The sequence below is a fragment of the Haliotis cracherodii genome, unplaced genomic scaffold (assembly GCF_022045235.1).
Source record: "Haliotis cracherodii isolate W230 unplaced genomic scaffold, xgHalCrac1.p SCAF_8, whole genome shotgun sequence".
Taxonomy (NCBI): Eukaryota; Metazoa; Mollusca; class Gastropoda; order Lepetellida; family Haliotidae; genus Haliotis; species Haliotis cracherodii.
This window is the reverse complement of record NW_027266341.1, coordinates 1,800,082-1,816,734: the sequence shown is the minus strand read 5'-3', so window position 1 is coordinate 1,816,734 and position 16,653 is coordinate 1,800,082. Positions and strand designations below refer to the sequence as shown.

The 16,653-nt window shown below is 40.0% G+C and overlaps 2 protein-coding genes across 2 annotated transcripts in view; one reads left to right on the top strand and one right to left on the bottom strand.

The window, feature by feature from the left end:
* Positions 1-4,012, bottom strand: part of LOC139449757 (protein YIPF5-like) — a 182,391-nt gene extending 178,379 nt beyond the window's left edge. Inside the window, exons 1-2 of the mRNA XM_071231285.1 lie at positions 3,932-4,012; positions 1,342-1,466 (exon numbers count right to left, since the gene is read on the bottom strand). Of these exons, the coding sequence (XP_071087386.1) occupies positions 1,342-1,448 (107 nt within the window). The 5' untranslated portion in view covers positions 1,449-1,466; positions 3,932-4,012. The remainder of the gene's footprint in view (positions 1-1,341; positions 1,467-3,931) is intronic.
* A 25-nt stretch (positions 4,013-4,037) lies between these two features.
* On the top strand, positions 4,038-14,285 carry LOC139450024 (large ribosomal subunit protein uL6-like). Its single transcript, XM_071231652.1, has 5 exons — positions 4,038-4,067; positions 9,104-9,151; positions 10,443-10,648; positions 11,875-12,085; positions 14,162-14,285. Exons 2-5 carry the CDS (start codon positions 9,106-9,108, stop codon positions 14,263-14,265), a joined length of 567 nt encoding a protein of 188 aa, XP_071087753.1. The 5' UTR covers positions 4,038-4,067; positions 9,104-9,105; the 3' UTR covers positions 14,266-14,285.
* Positions 14,286-16,653: the final 2,368 nt, after the last annotated feature.

The following is a 16,653-nucleotide window of genomic DNA, read 5'->3' as shown; positions in this document are numbered from 1 at the left end:
ATTGTTAACCACTTGGCATGTTGTTATACATTGTTAACCACTGGGCATGTTGTTATACATTGTTAACCACTAGGCATGTTGTTATACATTGTTAACCTCTAGGCATGTTGTTATACATTGTTAACCACTAGGCATGTTGTTATACATTGTTAACCACTAGGCATGTTGTATTACATAATTAACCACTAGGCATGTTGTTATACATGTTTAACCACAAGTCATGTTGTTATATATATTTAACCACTAGGCATGTTGTTATACATTGTTAACCACTAGGCATGTTGTATTACATAATTAACCACTAGGCATGTTGTTATACATATTTAACCACTAGGCATGTTGTTATACATTGTCAACCACTAGGCATGTTGTTATACATTGTCAACCACTAGGCATGTTGTTATACATAATTAACCACTAGGCATGTTGTTCCACATTGCTAACCACTAGGCATGTTGTATTACATAATTAACCACTAGGCATGTTGTTATACATATTTAACCACTAGGCATGTTGTTCCACATTGTTAACCACTTGGCATGTTGTTATACATATTTAACCACTAGGCGTGTTGTTATACATATTTATTCACTAGGCATGTTGTATTACATAATTAACCACTAGGCATGTTGTTCCTCATTGTTAACCACTAGGCATGTTGTTATACATTGTTAACCATTAGGCATGATGTTATACATTGTTAACCACTAGGCATGTTGTTATACACTGTTAACCACTAGGCATGTTGTTAAACATTGTTTACCACTGGGCCTGTTGTTATACACTGTTAACCACTACTCAAGTTGTAATACGTGGATATAGTAAATGAGATTGAAATCCCTCAGAGTTTTGTCATCAATCAGAACTCCTAAACTGGTTTGTTCAAAACAGATATTCACCAAGGCTGGATGTTTATTAACAATTTGTTCCATTGTGTTTGTGTTTATCCTGGTTCCTACTACACAAAGTCACCATCTTTGTATCCTCCAGCACACATAGCTTCCAGTATATTTAAAAATGAGAAATTATATGAAACTTAATTGTAAAATATTATTTTCTGTCAGTATCTTCAAGAGATCTCAATCCACTTTTTCATTAGATCCGACAACTCCAATCTACTAAATGTTTCGGCTGGACTTAATTCCCTGTGATGGTGGAATATGTCTTCTGCCATGACAATTTTTCATGAATCATGTCATATCATTTATCGAATGACCACCTTACTATTGATACATGCATCGTGTATTGTTATGGCCCTTATTTCTACTGCTTAGCAATATCTTGGATTGTTACAGGTTAATTGATAAACATCGTCTGAACACTAAGTTTACAAATACGCACTGGTCCTGTCCGAACTGTGGTGCACTCCCCATGTCGTAGCCGGTGCTCTGCTGCTCATAATAGTTTCCTTGGAAGAAACCATCATCCTGACCAAAACCTCCAGACATGATGATAACTGATATTATCTAAAACATAAATCATAATCAGAGTGTGAGTGAGTTGGGTTGAACACCACTTTCAGCCCACAAGGTAACAAAGTAAGAATAAAAAAATTCAAACAAAAGGTTATAGGGTCCTGTCACAACAAAGGGATGTAACTCTGCACAGAGAATTCTAGCACGTTAGATGACTGGACCAGCCACATGTGCCTGACTAATATACACAAATTGATTGAGAACATTATAAAGAAACGTGCATCAAATAATGACAACACCTTTTTAGTATCTTAAGATGAAACGAGCCAAATAAAGGCAGTCTGACCCATGAAATTATTGTCAGTGTTCAAAAATAAGTACGGTCCCGGGATCATGGAAGTGTGCTCCTATCGTACTTAAATCTTATCGTACTTAAATCTGGAGGCACCCCCCAAACTTTAACACTAGGCCTTTGATAAGACTCCTAGAATTGTCGATGTAATTTTAACACTGAATCTGTATAACATAACACTTCATGTATTTAAGGATACAGTGACAAATGGTAATATTTCTTCAGAGTAAATACATTTGATGATATGATTTTCCTTGCTAATAAAAAAGTAAAAATCCATCATGTGTCATCTAGAGCACAGCAAATTAATGTGCAGAGTTGCATCCCTTAGCTGTGTTTGGATTTGGTGGTCATGGTTTTAAAGGGACAGTATGTCGACAGTCCTGTGTGTTCTTAAATCATGTATGAAACAGCAGTAGAAACTAACATTTTTAGTCGACTAGTCCTTATAATGATAACATATAGCAAAACCCTTAAAAATGGCAAATTTCTACTAGTCCTTATGACAACTCAACCTATTGGGCAGTTTGGCAAGGACTACAGGACTGGTGCCGATTTCTAACGCTAATGAAATAATTTCCAAGTGTGCTCAAACTAAAACAATAGAGTTCCTTACAGTGAAGCCAAAAATGCAGGCGCTGTGCAGAGTGAACTGTCTTCAGTCTTGTTTTTTAATAGAGGCAAATAAAAGAGACAGCTTGTGTGTTCTTACTGCTGAGTACAACATACTAATTGCCAGCTTGATAAGATTAGAAGCATGTGTTAATCAATGCCTAGACAACAATATAAATATGCCTCGGTTGGAAGAAGCCAATATCCTCTTATACCCAGAGTTCCTTGCAGCCAGCCAAGTTACATCTTACACAGTCTGTAAATGTGTTTTTCATCTGTTTCATTTTGGACGAGTCTACACATTTAGTTAGCCATACGTCATGAAATGATTAACGATATGTTTTTGAGAACATATCCTAAAACATGAAAAGCTATTTCCATTTGCGTATTTATCCTCCACGTCTGGGCATCAAAACCCTGGTCACTGGAGCAGAAACAGAATAAGGCGAGCACAGCAGAGTAAGCTCGGGAATTATCAGGAATTGTTTACAAGAAAAGCTTCAGAAAATTTGACGTCCTTTCCCTGTATATTCCACATTCTGCCTATGTATAATTGTTTTGTTGTGTCACAGAACTATTAGCTGCATATTTGCATAAAATATGCATTATATAAACTGAAATATGCACACAAATCAAATACGCAACAAAAACTATGAATACGCTTTTGAAATAAAACTAATGTGTATATTACAACTATGAGATAAAACGATTGCATGTATTACAATTAGATAAAATGATTGTGTATCAGCCAATCACCAAAATCACTTACCGAGAGTTACATTCAGAAAAACTTGTGCCACAAACAAACTTGAATGCCAAAAGATTCCAAATGAAAAGCACAATTGCCTAAACAATGTTTCTTAAACAGTCACTGATTGATGATTAAAAAAGCAGTGCCTTTCTGACAATGCTAGGTTTTTTTAACAAAAATAGCTTCCCGGTGAGGGAGCCCCAAGCAGATGGTGACAGGTAACTGATAATAAACATTCATTTAGTTTTAATGATTTACTAGAGTTTTAACAAAACAGGATACCCAATCAAAATCAAACCCCTGGGTAAAATACGGTTCGCAAATAACCAAAAGCTTATCTGGAGCTCTGGTGTCAGCATCTCATCTAGGCTCATTGGTTTCATGAAAGTGGTAAACATGTTCAACCTGCATCATTTTGGTTACTTCTTAAAGCTGATTTCACTGAATTAGTCAATTACTCTCAAGCATAAATATATCTTTCAAATGAAAGTTTCTGTCATGTTTATTAATCAATAATCCTTTAGACACAAAATATGGTTTTATCTGTGCATTATTTATACACTCGTGCATCATGGGTTCTTAATTTCAGTATCTGATATTTCCATTCATCATAACAGTACTTAAACATTCACCTCTACTATAACTGTTTATATATTTGATCGAAAACCGGACATCATAAATAAAATATTGTTTTCCAAACAATTTGCAGCAGATACATCAATATTTCACAACTAGCAACCAAGTAAAAGTCATTTCTTCATATTTTCAACAAACAAATATTCATAGATAATCATATATCACCTTTGGTCAGTCAAACTACAAGTTGCGAAAGTAAACTCAACCACGACAGCAAAGAGCAGACAACTTCACGATGATAATTCCGCTTCTGCGCAGTACAAGCCTATCGACTTCCTTTTCCGGTCTTGACATCCACCAGGTCGGTGCTTCATGTGCACTATCCAGAATAAAATCGTCAAGAATTGGCATCATTTATCCCCCATCTTGCATAAATATTAAATACGTAAAATGTTTTAAGTTATAGCTGTCGGATCGAACCTACATTTTGAGCCATTAATACTTATTTCATGAGTTATCGGGCCTTGAATCGCTGAAGTGTATGATGTACACAAACAGGAGATATCTCGGTCATAAGACTGGATACTTGATAAAGTTGATATGTAACAAAACCCACGGGATTTTTGTGGTCTCAATCCTCAGACAACGCATTGACTTTGCTTCACGTCATGTTTACACATGTCAGATTCTCAGAATGCATCCCTATCATAATGTGGAGTTATTTACGGCCTTGTAACTCTGCTACCTAATCCTACGAAATACTAGACTAATAGACCGGCAGCCCAGAGCACTTTGGTCAAACGAACAAGGTACCAATATCCGAACACAGGAACATTTACTGTGTAACCCAACATATTCATATATGGATGTCTGCCGGGGAGCCCCTGCTGCGTGTGGCCCCTGGCCCCCCAAATGAAGGGGCCATTCAAGGGCTGGATCAAACATTGGAGGTACCACATGAAAGTAAGTGTAAATGAACTGTTACATATCACAGAGTACAGAATGGGCCACGCCAGACAAATCTTCCTCTGCAAAAGGCCTGCCAGACACCCCCAAAGAGGGTCCCAAACTTTGGGCTGGGTTAAACATTGGAGGTACCACATGAAATCAACATAAAATGAACTGTTTCACTCCACTAAGAATAAAAAACCCATTGCCAGACAAAACATCTGCTGCATAAGGCCCGCCAGACACCCCCAAATGTTGACCCTTAATGCACTCAGTGGACACTCTGGTAAAATTTGACCAGAGTATACATTCAAAGTACCAGATGAAAGTAAGTTTAGATCAACAGGTACATGTTACTGAGTACAAGACGGCCCATACCTGACAAATTGTCCTCTGCATAAGGTCCGCCAGACCCCCCAGAGAGGGTCCCAAAATTTGGGCTGGGCTAAAAATTGGAGGTACCACATGAAACCAACATAAAATGCACTCTACTTATTGCTCAATACCCATTGCCAGACAAATCATCTTCTGCATAAGGCCCGCCAGACACCCACAAAAAGTTGACCCTTCAGGTATACACGGGTAAAATTGGTCTGGAATATATATCGATTGTACCACATTAAGGTACGTTTGAATGAACAGGTTCATATCACAGCGTACAGAATGGGCCACACCAGATAAATCTTCCTCTGCATAAGGCTTAAACATTGGAGGTATCACATGGAACCAACATAAAATGAACTATTACACTCTACTTATTACAAAATACTCATTGCCAAACAAATCCTCTTCTGCATAAGGCCCGCTAGACAGACCCTCACCCCACCCCACACAGTTGACCCTCTGTAATTCCAGTGTGCATAATGAAACATTGGACATCAGCTCTGAGAGTCAACAGATGGTCAAATTTATCTTTTGTTCTTAAAGATGGAAGGATTTTATTGAGATTAAAATCACGTATTTATAAAATCAGGTCTCTGAATACTAGTATTGATATCATAGATTAGGCCTATCGTTGAAATGTAATAAAAAAAAAGGCATGAATCTGATTCTTGTGAATATATATCTGATCAGCTATGAAGTCCTCAAAGCCTGCTATAGCCTGATAGCTTGGCTATGGATTCCTACAAACCCGAACATGCTTAGGTAGTCCTCAAAGCCTGCTATAAGAATGGTAAATGACAGTCCCTAATACCATTTGGAAATCTTTTGGTGATAATTGTGTTTAAAAACCTATGATCTCCGTTTATTTAGCAAGTTTTATCATCTAAAAAGCTGAATTCCGGCCAAATATTTCCATATTTATGGTCGGTCCCGAAAAGTTTATCGTATCGAGAAACCTAACAAAATCGTGGCACAGACCTGTGTGAAAATATCAAGTTTGTCAGGTCACGGAAAGAGATGAACAGGGTTTGGTGACACGAAAAGATGAATGTTCTATTCTTGATGTATTTTCGTCCTGATCTTCACAACTTTTCTCGGAGTGTCACGGTTGGATACAAAAATATTTTTCTGTTCAAAAGAGAAGGGCCGTTACTGATATTCATCTCGTCAAAACTATCGCACCACCAAATGTGAAATGTAATTACCCATCATGTTTTATGATTTTGTTCTTGTTGGTAAATGTAAATGAATGTTCATAATGTGACATGGTTTTGATTTCAATACTCAAATATCTGTTATGAAACCTCCACTATATATCTAAATGTTCACAAGGCCTTCCGTCTCAGATTTGCCATCTATCCGTTTGAATAAACGTCTTACACTAGACAGAGAGTCATGATATTGGCGCGTGAGCTGTGCCACGGTTAAATGTGTTTAGACTTCTATCCCAGGATGACCTAGTGTACATATATATATATATATATATATCTGTTTTTGAATACCCTCAATAAAGAAGGGAAAGCCATACACAATAAATTTAACTTCTTTTTTTCTGAGGTGTGTGACGAGCACGTCACTTCTCTCGAGAAATCGACATCAAGCTTCCCGGGAAAACTTTTCTTACCTCCCGGTAAAATGCCAAGAAAGGTTGCATTAACCTGATCCATTCAGGGTGTTTTCCACAACACAAAATTCTAAACAAGCAATTGTTGATCTGTCACGATTGACTGAATTTTGTATAAATTTCCATATCATTGTTACCATAGAGCTGTTTTTTTCAAGCAAATGTGAATTCTTTTGTTAAAAGAAAAGCCGTTTCCAAACCACACCGAGCCTTTTCTTTTCTGCCAACCTCTGATTGCAAATATGAAATCTTAATAATAGTGCTACTGACGTTATAATCACAATATAACTTGAAGCATTTATCAAATCATAAAACACTTTGAACTGAATAAACATGATCATACATGAAGGTCGTGAGAAACCTTCCTTTGACACACCCTGGTTTGTCTTGGCATTGTAATTATCTTAATGGCGTGATTTCCCACTTGAACTAGAATTAACATGATCATACTTGCAGGTCATGAGAACCTGTTTCTTGGACCCCCCTGGTTTGTATTGCAATTGTTATAATCTGAAGGCGCGACCCCCCAGTGTGATACCTCCAATGTTTAACCCAGCCCAAATTTTGGGACCCTCTCTGGGGGGTCTGGCGGACCTTATGCAGAGGACAATTTGTCAGGTATGGGCCGTCTTGTACTCAGTAACATGTACCTGTTGATCTAAACTTACTTTCATCTGGTACTTTGAATGTATACTCTGGTCAAATTTTACCAGAGTGTCCACTGAGTGCATTAAGGGTCAACATTTGGGGGTGTCTGGCCGGCCTTATGCAGCAGACGATTTGTCTGGCAATGGGGTTTTTATTCTTAGTAGAGTGAAATAGTTCATTTTATGTTAATTTCATGTGGTACCTCCAATGTTTAACCCAGCCCAAAGTTTGGGACCCTCTTTGGGGGTGTCTGGCAGGCCTTTTGCAGAGGAAGATTTGTCTGGCGTGGCCCATTCTGTACTCTGTGATATGTAACAGTTCATTTACACTTACTTTCATGTGGTACCTCCAATGTTTGATCCAGCCCTTGAATGGCCCCTTCATTTGGGGGGCCAGGGGCCACACGCAGCAGGGGCTCCCCGGCAGACATCCATATATGAATATGTTGGGTTACACAGTAAATGTTCCTGTGTTCGGATATTGGTACCTTGTTCGTTTGACCAAAGTGCTCTGGGCTGCCGCTCTATAAGTAAAGGCTACAAACAAATATTTACAAAAAAAATATTATAAAAGTCAGCTTGACCAGGAGTTATTAGTCTTTTTGGTAAATCTGAGTAATAAATGTACTACCCTAATTGTATTACTGAGATGGTCAATCTGCATCACTGCATGTAAGCTGAGATAAGTACAGTGTTCGACAATCAACAGACTATGTTATCTAATTGTCTTGTCATTAACATTGAAAAGATGTCAAAACACAGAATTGTTCTAGTCCTAAACATGATAAATCTAATGTTCTAACCCAGTTGGAACCTGGGGTTGGGTGTCCAGCACTTCACTGTCTGTCATAAGAGGGTGCTAATTAGAATAGGGTGGTCAGGTTTGATGAATTGATTAATGATGCGCCATCATATGTCAAAGGCTTGCATCGTTCAACATAATTTCTGTCATTGTATCAGAATTGGGTAGATCGATGCTCATGATGTCAATCACTGGATTGTCTGGTCCAGACTCGATTATTTACAGACCGTCGTCATATAGCTATAATATTACTGAGTGCGGCGTAAAAAAAATTAATTGTTATGTAATAATGTTACATTGTTAGCAGAAAATGTTTTCTAATCATGCAACCTCTAAAGCTCAACACAAAACAACTGTTACGGACTGTATGACTTGTTCAACATACTTTCAAAAGCTTAGTCTGGAATGGAAGTCACAAGTTTGAAACTGGAACTGCAAAGCTTAAGAAAGCTGCTTTCTAAGTGGCTAACGTTGACTTCCTGTTAGTCATTTCATTGGTCGGTCATAGTTCGTGATAGGTTGTTCAGATGTGACCTGTAATGGCATGATTTAATGAGATCGAGGTAATGTAAGCATGTGATTAATCCTGTTTTCTTTATTTAAAGCATTAATTGTTTATTGTAAGCACGTTTATCTCTGCAGCTGTTGAAATATGCAGCTACCTGCCTACTCGTCTTGCATCAAAACACGGGCTGTGTACTCACAGGCAGATGACCACAGAGTACGCTGATCACTGTTGAATTAATGAGTCATTTCCGTAATTCGTTGCAAATTATGTGTCGGAGTGCGAGACTGTCGAATTACCGGGTCTAAATAGCACTGATTTTTATCGGTTCCCATCATTAGTCTCGGATAAAGCCGATTCTCGTATTAACGAGGGTCAGATTAACAAGACTTGACTGTATATTGCTGACTGGGGTGTAATCACTGTAAACCATGAACCAATTTCTTTTCCCCATGCAAATATGTAATGATGTATTTTTATATTTTAGTCATGAAGACCATAAAATCAAGTGAGAGTGTAAGAGCTCCTGATGGAGGTAAGTGTCAAATCAGTCTTTTTGGACCATGTATAGAGGATATTATATGAGTGTTCATGTCATACTATGTTTACCGACCTGTGAAGATCCGGTGTAGAATAGGTCTTCAGCAACCCATGCTTGCCGTAAGAGGCAACTATGCTTGTCGTAAGAGGCGACTAATGGGATCGGGTGGTCAGACTCGCTGACATCATTGATGCATGTCACCGTATTCCAATTGCGTTGATTGATGCTCATGTCGTTACTCACTGGATTGTCTGGTCAAGAGAGCACCTCCAAAGTGCTGTTAGATCGTCCGCCCGGAGAGAGGAAGGCCTGGGGTTTGATCCCCGTCCGCATCATACCAAAAGAAGTTAATAGATGGTACTTGTTACCCTGTCTTGAGCTCGGCATTAAGGGGCTAAAAGGAGGACTTGGAGTCAGTATACTGTCTTTTTGTGGCAGGGTTCACTCTGGGAAAATTGAAAATTTCAATTATTTCAGAGGTACACCCACACTTGCCGATACAGCACAATGTTAAAATGCCCCCATTGTATTTGAAAATGTGGGCCTTTTTTTTAAGTTTAAGGCTAAAAGCACAAGGCCCCACCCTAGAATTATCCCAGGAGGAGTATTCATGTTAGACTGCGGCATGGTATCTCAGTGGGCTAGCACGATAAATCAGCATCAGTCTGGACTAGTACAAGCAGCCACACACATGTGCATGCACGTCGCTATATGAGTGCAATAAGCATAGGCACGGCGTTAAACCCCATTACACCTCACCTCACCTCACCTCACCTCACCTCACCTCACCTCACCTCACCAGAGGGCTTGTTTGTTTTATTGGAAGATTATGGTAGATTCTAGATTAGAACAGAAATGGCACTGACATGCTTGCTAGTCAATGAGGACTACCATCATTTTCGCTTGTCCTCAGCACAATTTAGTTGTCTTTCTTGGACTAGCTGACAAGCATGAACCTTTAAGACTGCATGTGTTACAAGTAATAGTGCTGATTCTGAGCATGTAAGTGGAAGTTGTGTATAGGCTTTATGCCTTCAAGTTTGACCCGTGAAGATCCGGGGTAAAATAGGTCTTCAGCAACCCATGCTTGTTGTAATAGGCCACTAACGGGATTGGGTGGTTGCTGACTTCGTTGATGCATGTCAGCATATCCCAATTGCAATGCTCACAATGTCAATCACTGGATTTTTTACAGACCGCCATCATATAGCTGGAATATTGCTGTGTGGCATTTAACAAACAAACAACAAAGCCTTGAAGTTTAACCTGATGATGTCTGTTGCAGTGACTCTAAAGGTTCACTCCCGAACTGTAACTGTCAGTGGCCCTCGGGGAAAGCTGGTGCGCAGTTTCCGCCACTTGCCAGTGGACATGAAGATCAAGAACGGCAAGATCCTCACCGTCGACAAGTGGTTCGGCAAGCACAAGGAATTGGCTGCCACAAGGACTGTCTGCTCACACGTTGAGAACATGATCAAGGGGGTTACCAAGGTAGCTTCTAAAAGCATTTAGAACTGGCACTGGTCCTTAAACTAGTGTTGGGAGTTTTTTGTGAATTTAAAGACAGATCATTTCATTTTACACTTTTACCTCCTCTATCAGTGTATGATTTTCTTATCCATATTAATAATATTCAAATTATTTTACTATAATTAATATGGATAAGAAAATCATACATTGATAGAGGTTAAAATGTTGTGGTTGACTGTCCCACATTTCCAGCCCATGCCATTTATTGAGTCCATTAGACTGGACTCCTCACTTCAGATCATATCTTGTCGATTTTAGTGGATGTGTGTATCAGGTAAACTGGTCACTTTAAGGGTGTGTGTGGGTTGGGAGAGGGGAGATTAATGGGGAGGGTCATGAACATTGCGAAATTTATTACAGCTATTTTTGTTTGAATGGTGAGGGGAATGAAGAAATGATATTTCTATTTCTTTGTCAAACAATTTGTCATAGGGGTCATATGCTGGAGTACCACACAGGGTATATGTGGTTAATGCATCCCACAATCAGTTTTATGGTACCATCAATAGCCAAGTGGTATAAATCCCAACGATGGCCGCATAAAACAACATATAGAGTATGTATCTTGCCAACATGTTTCTATCTGCCGTTGACAAGAATTACAACAAATTTAAAATTAAACGAAAACAGCTGTTGAGCTTGTGCTGTGTCACGTGACATGTGACATTTATTGACTCGTAAATATTGTGCAACTTTTCGTAGCGGGGTCCGAGAGATTATTCTCCTACTCAGGAACTCAGTGGAGCCTGTTCTCATTGTGGTGGGGTAGGAGGGATTTTTTCTCCTGCTCAGAAAGTTAGAAGTCAGACGTTGTATTTTGTCAAGATCACATGAACTAACCAGCCTTAACATTCTGATGTCGAGACAAGACAACAAAATGTGATACAGTCCCAAGACCAATCCCACCATACCAACCACCCTGTACAGGAAATGACCAGTATCTTAGGCCTAGGCATGGCCAATTGGCTGAAGTTGTAGGCTGAAGTTCAGCCGTTGAAATCAAACAAAATCATTTTCTAGCCATCATGACAAACGTTGGGCTAGTGGCAGTTTCTAGCCCTGCTTTAGATCTGGGTGTCGCTTTGCAAAGGCCTCCCTGCTAACTTGTGAAGATCCTTTGTCTTGTGATAAGGCTACCATGTCCAGTTGGCCTGTACTGCATTGTTGATCACTACATTTTGTTCCAGGGATTTTTGTACAAGATGCGTGCCGTGTATGCCCATTTCCCCATCAACATTGTGATCAGCAATGAAAATACTACCGTGGACATCAGGAACTTCTTGGGGGAGAAGTTCACCCGCAAGGTGGAGATGATGCCGGGTGTCACCTGCACCCCCTCCGGCAGCAAGGACGAGTTCATTATCCAGGGAAACGACATTGAGCTGGTGTCACGATCAGGTGGGTGTCAAGGGTTGTCTGCCCTTATGTGAGTACCACTCTCAGCGATAGAAACTAACAGTTTTGGTCACTAGACCTTATGATGAAAACATATAGCAAAACCTTTAATAATGGCAAATTTCTACTTGTCCTTATGATACCTTAACTATTGGGCAGTTTGGCAAGGACTGTAGGACTGGTGCCAATTTCTAATGCTGTCTCTGAGGATCCTGCGGTTTTGTTTGTTTGTTGATTATGCCGCACTCAGCAATATTCCAGCTATATGGCGATCGTCTGTAAATATTCAAGTCTGGACTAGCAATCCACGCAAATTAGGATACAATGACATGCATCAACCAAGTCTGCAAGCCTGACCAGTGACCATCCAATCCTGTTTGTCGCCTGTTGGCATGGGTTGCTGAAGACCTTTTCTAACCCAGATCTTCACAGGTCAGATCTTGGGTTAGAATTGTCCCCAAGCGAGCTATGTTAGTTGTACGAGGCAACTTATGGATTATTTGATCTGATGCAGTGAAGTGTCTGATAGTGTTGGTTTTGAGTAAAACTGCACCAATGCAAACAGAACATGGTGGCACTTTGGCCTCAGCACAGGTCACTCTCATATCCTTGGGCGGTCGGGTAGCCTAGTGGTTAAAGCGTTCGCTCGTCACGCCGAAGACCCGGGTTCGATTCCCGACATGGGTGTGATGTGTGAAGCCCATTTCTGGTGTCCCCTGCCGTGATATTGCTGGAAAATTGCTAAAAAGCGGCGTAAAACCATACTTACTTACTCACTCACTCACTCACTCATATCCTTTGTCCATGAGCAGCTGATAGGAACTGAGAGCTGCAAGATTGTCTGAAGCCCTTAGAGTTCTTAGGCCTGCGTCATTGTAAAACAACCTCCTTAATGGCAATAATGAGACCTTCTTGACCTAAAAGTCCAGATTCTATTATTGATTCTAATTACAGTCGTTGGTCATTCAGCTAGAATATTGTTGTTTGTGTCTGGGAACTACCCTAAATGCTAATTGGGTTGAATAGTCCCTAGTGGGGTAGCCTAGTGGTTAAAGTGTTTGCTTGTCATGATGAAGGCCTGGGTTTGATTCCCTTTATGGGTTTAATGTGTGAAGCTCATTTCTGGCTTCCCTGCCGTGATATTGCTAGAATATGGCTTAAAGCTGTGAAAAACAGACATCTCTCTCTCTCTCTCTCTCTCTCTCTCTCTCTCTCTCTCTCTCTCTCTCTCTCTCTCTCTCTCTCTCTCTCTCTCTCTCTCTCTCTCTCTCTCTCTCTCTCTCTAAGAATATGTATTGGAATGCACACAGATCTATCAATGGGTAATAATGAGCATGTTCATTGAGCTTTGAATAATACCTAAGTGCACTAGCCAAGATTGGACATTAAACCCAGTTCACCTCTTTACACACTCTTGTGTGTGTGTTATCAGCGTTAGAAATTGGCACTAGTCCTGTAGTCCTTGCTAAACTGCCTAATATTTAAGGTGTGATAAGGACTAGTAGAAATTTGACAATTCTAAGGGTTTTGCCATACGTTATTATAAGGACTAGTGGACTAAATATGTTAGTTTCTACCGCTGGTTGTGGGTGACCTGTGTCTAAGACGCTGCAATTACCTGTGCAGAGTTTCATCCCTCAGGTGTGTCAGAAACTTAAGATCATTTACATAACAACCACTATACCTGTGCTGGCGAGTTTCCACAAAGACGTCTCAAGCCTCTGAATTTCTTGGGTAGAATAGGTCTTCAGCAACCCATGCTTGCCATAAAAGGCGACTATGCTTGTCGTAAGAGGCGACTAACAGGATCGGGTGTTCAGACTAGCTGATTCGACTGATGCATTCATTGTATCCCAATTGCGTGGGTCGATGTTCATGATGTCAATCACTGGATTGTCTGGTCCAGACTCGATTATTTTTCAGGCTGCTAGAATATAGCTGGCACTTAATATCAAACAAACAAAACAAAGCATAACTTCAGGCTTTCCTCGAACATTAAGCTCATAAACCGTGACCTAACTGGAACACTGATGAAGGCATTGTTGCCGCGACCCGCTCACCGACTGCTTCGTGTTTCAGCTGCCCTGATCCAGCAGTCCACCATGGTGAAGAAGAAGGACATCAGGAAGTTCCTGGATGGGATCTACGTGTCCCAAAAGACGACTATTGTCAAGGATGAATAAATAAAATAATCACTGTGGGACTAAGTATTGTGTTATTGTATTTCCTGCAGAGATGGAAAATCCATCTCTGTTGATGTCAGTCATCTTCCCGAGGCAAGGGAGTCAACTGACTATTAAAGTCCAGTTTCCACTCTTGACGAACAAGGCTGCAATTATGGAGTTATATTTTGGCTTGACTAATGAGGCTATGCATAATCCAATCAAAATTGCGTAACAATATCGACATCTGGATCCTAAACTGCCGTGCAAATTTCGATCAATTGCAGGATTTGCAAAGCATGTGTACGTCAATTTGGTGTCAACAATTATTTTCCAAATCTTTTCATGTTTTAAATCAAGGGTGCTCAAATGAATTAAGGCATTTCGCGAAAGAAGACCCGCTTTATCAGAAAATAGATTTCGATTATTGATCAGATCGTCTTGACTGGACGCTGCTAATATGTTTGAAGCAAATGCAAGTGATATGAGAGGAGGAATCTGATTGGTCTATAGGGGGGATATACAAGGGACATAACTCGTAATAGCCACTTGTGGAGCCACCATCAAGCCAGATATTCAGCTTAGTTTGGCAAGAGTCGAAACTGGACTTTGGGAAGATGAATGTCTGTGAACTCCTTGTCACAAATCCCAAACTTGAACCACTAGACAGAATCTCAAGTTTTTACATCTTATTTCTGTCAATTAAGCTCAGGGGTGCGGTCGGGTAGCCTAGTGGTTAAAGCGTTTGCTCGTCACTCCGAAGACCCGGGTTCGATTCCCGACATGGGTACAATGTGTGAAGCCCATTTCTGGTGTCGCCCGCGGTGATATTGCTGGAATATTGCTAAAAGCGGTGTAAAACCATACTCACTCACTCACTTGATCACTAGTAAGCTCAACTGAGAACTATTTGAGGTGAAATTTGTATTTCCAGTGCCTGTGTGACACAAATATTCTGTGGTAAGAGCAGTCCCAGCAGCCTTCTGCAACCAATATTTGATAATTCTGCATAAAGTTCTGCAAAGCTTTGGGCTAGTTTTTGTAGATTTCCTAGTTTTACACCTGTCTGACTTCTGGCAGGCATTTTGGTGACAAACTTGCAATCATTAGTGTAAAAAAACAGCAGTGTTCTGCCAAGAGACTGAACTAGGGGGTGGACAGGGACCCCTTCATAAAATACAGAGGGTCATTTTCAAGAATTATGTGGCCTCGCTCTTTCAGAGATTTGTCTTGATAGATCAGATGTACCACTTCAGGTCCTGCTCATTTACCACCTTGAATGACTGAATACAAACCCAGCCTGCAATATTCAGGCTTGTCCCATCTAAATTGTGCTAAGGATCCAATAATGGTAGTCTTCAGTGACTAGTAGCATTTGAGGGCTGTAATTCTGAACAAGTTCTGAATATTTAAAACTGAATGAAACCGACAGAAAATGTGAAATTATGACAATAGTTTCATTTACATGTGGCGCATTTGCATCGGCAGATACACTGCAGAATTTTAACCACAGTGGAAAGCTGGTTCTAATTATGTAAAAGTTGCATAGGTTTAGTGAGTATGGTTTTACGTCGCATTTAGCAATATTCCAGCAATATCACAGCGGGCATAGTTATAGTGAAACGAACAGTCGATGTTTGAACTGTGCTTTGTATCAATTAAGTCATTCCAAATAATTATTTGAGGTGTTGGATACATGGAAATGAGTCGGTCATTGTGATCCACACAGTTGGGATTTGATGACATAATATCAACGAAGTCTCCCAAGTCTACCACCCAATCAATTCAGTCGCCTCTAATTAACTGGGAAGCCATACCTTTACCTGGAATCCACACAGGTGCCCGATATCGTGGTCATTAGAAACAGTACCAGTGCAATAGGCAGGCAAAGAACACTAAATCTTTTACACAAGTTTTTGTTTGGGTTAAAGCAACAATTACTATGGTATTTTAGTTCACATATACAAAACTTTCTGAATTCCCATATTTCTATTACGATCACGATTACTAAATGACAAGAGTGTCGAACGATGTTGCCTATCCTATCTGTAAAGCCAAACTGAAATCATAACGACACGTGGCGCATATGCATGCTTTGAGATCTGTATCCGCGAAGTAAACCAGTGTGTGTGCGCGAACTGTCTTCACACAAACGAAACAGAACAACCCGTTCGGAAACATCGCATACTTACAGAAGTACGAGAAAAAATAATATACATCCTGTGATGACAATACCCTTTTGTCCATATCGTGTTCGAAAACGAACCAGCATCACAAACCATTTTGGTTTCAATTGCCATATCCCCTGTTCCTTCTTCTGGTCTTGGAGTGAGTGAGCTGGGTTTAACGCCGCTTTTAACAGTATTACAGTTATATCACGGCGTGTCAGCTTAATGTGGGAGGAAAGCC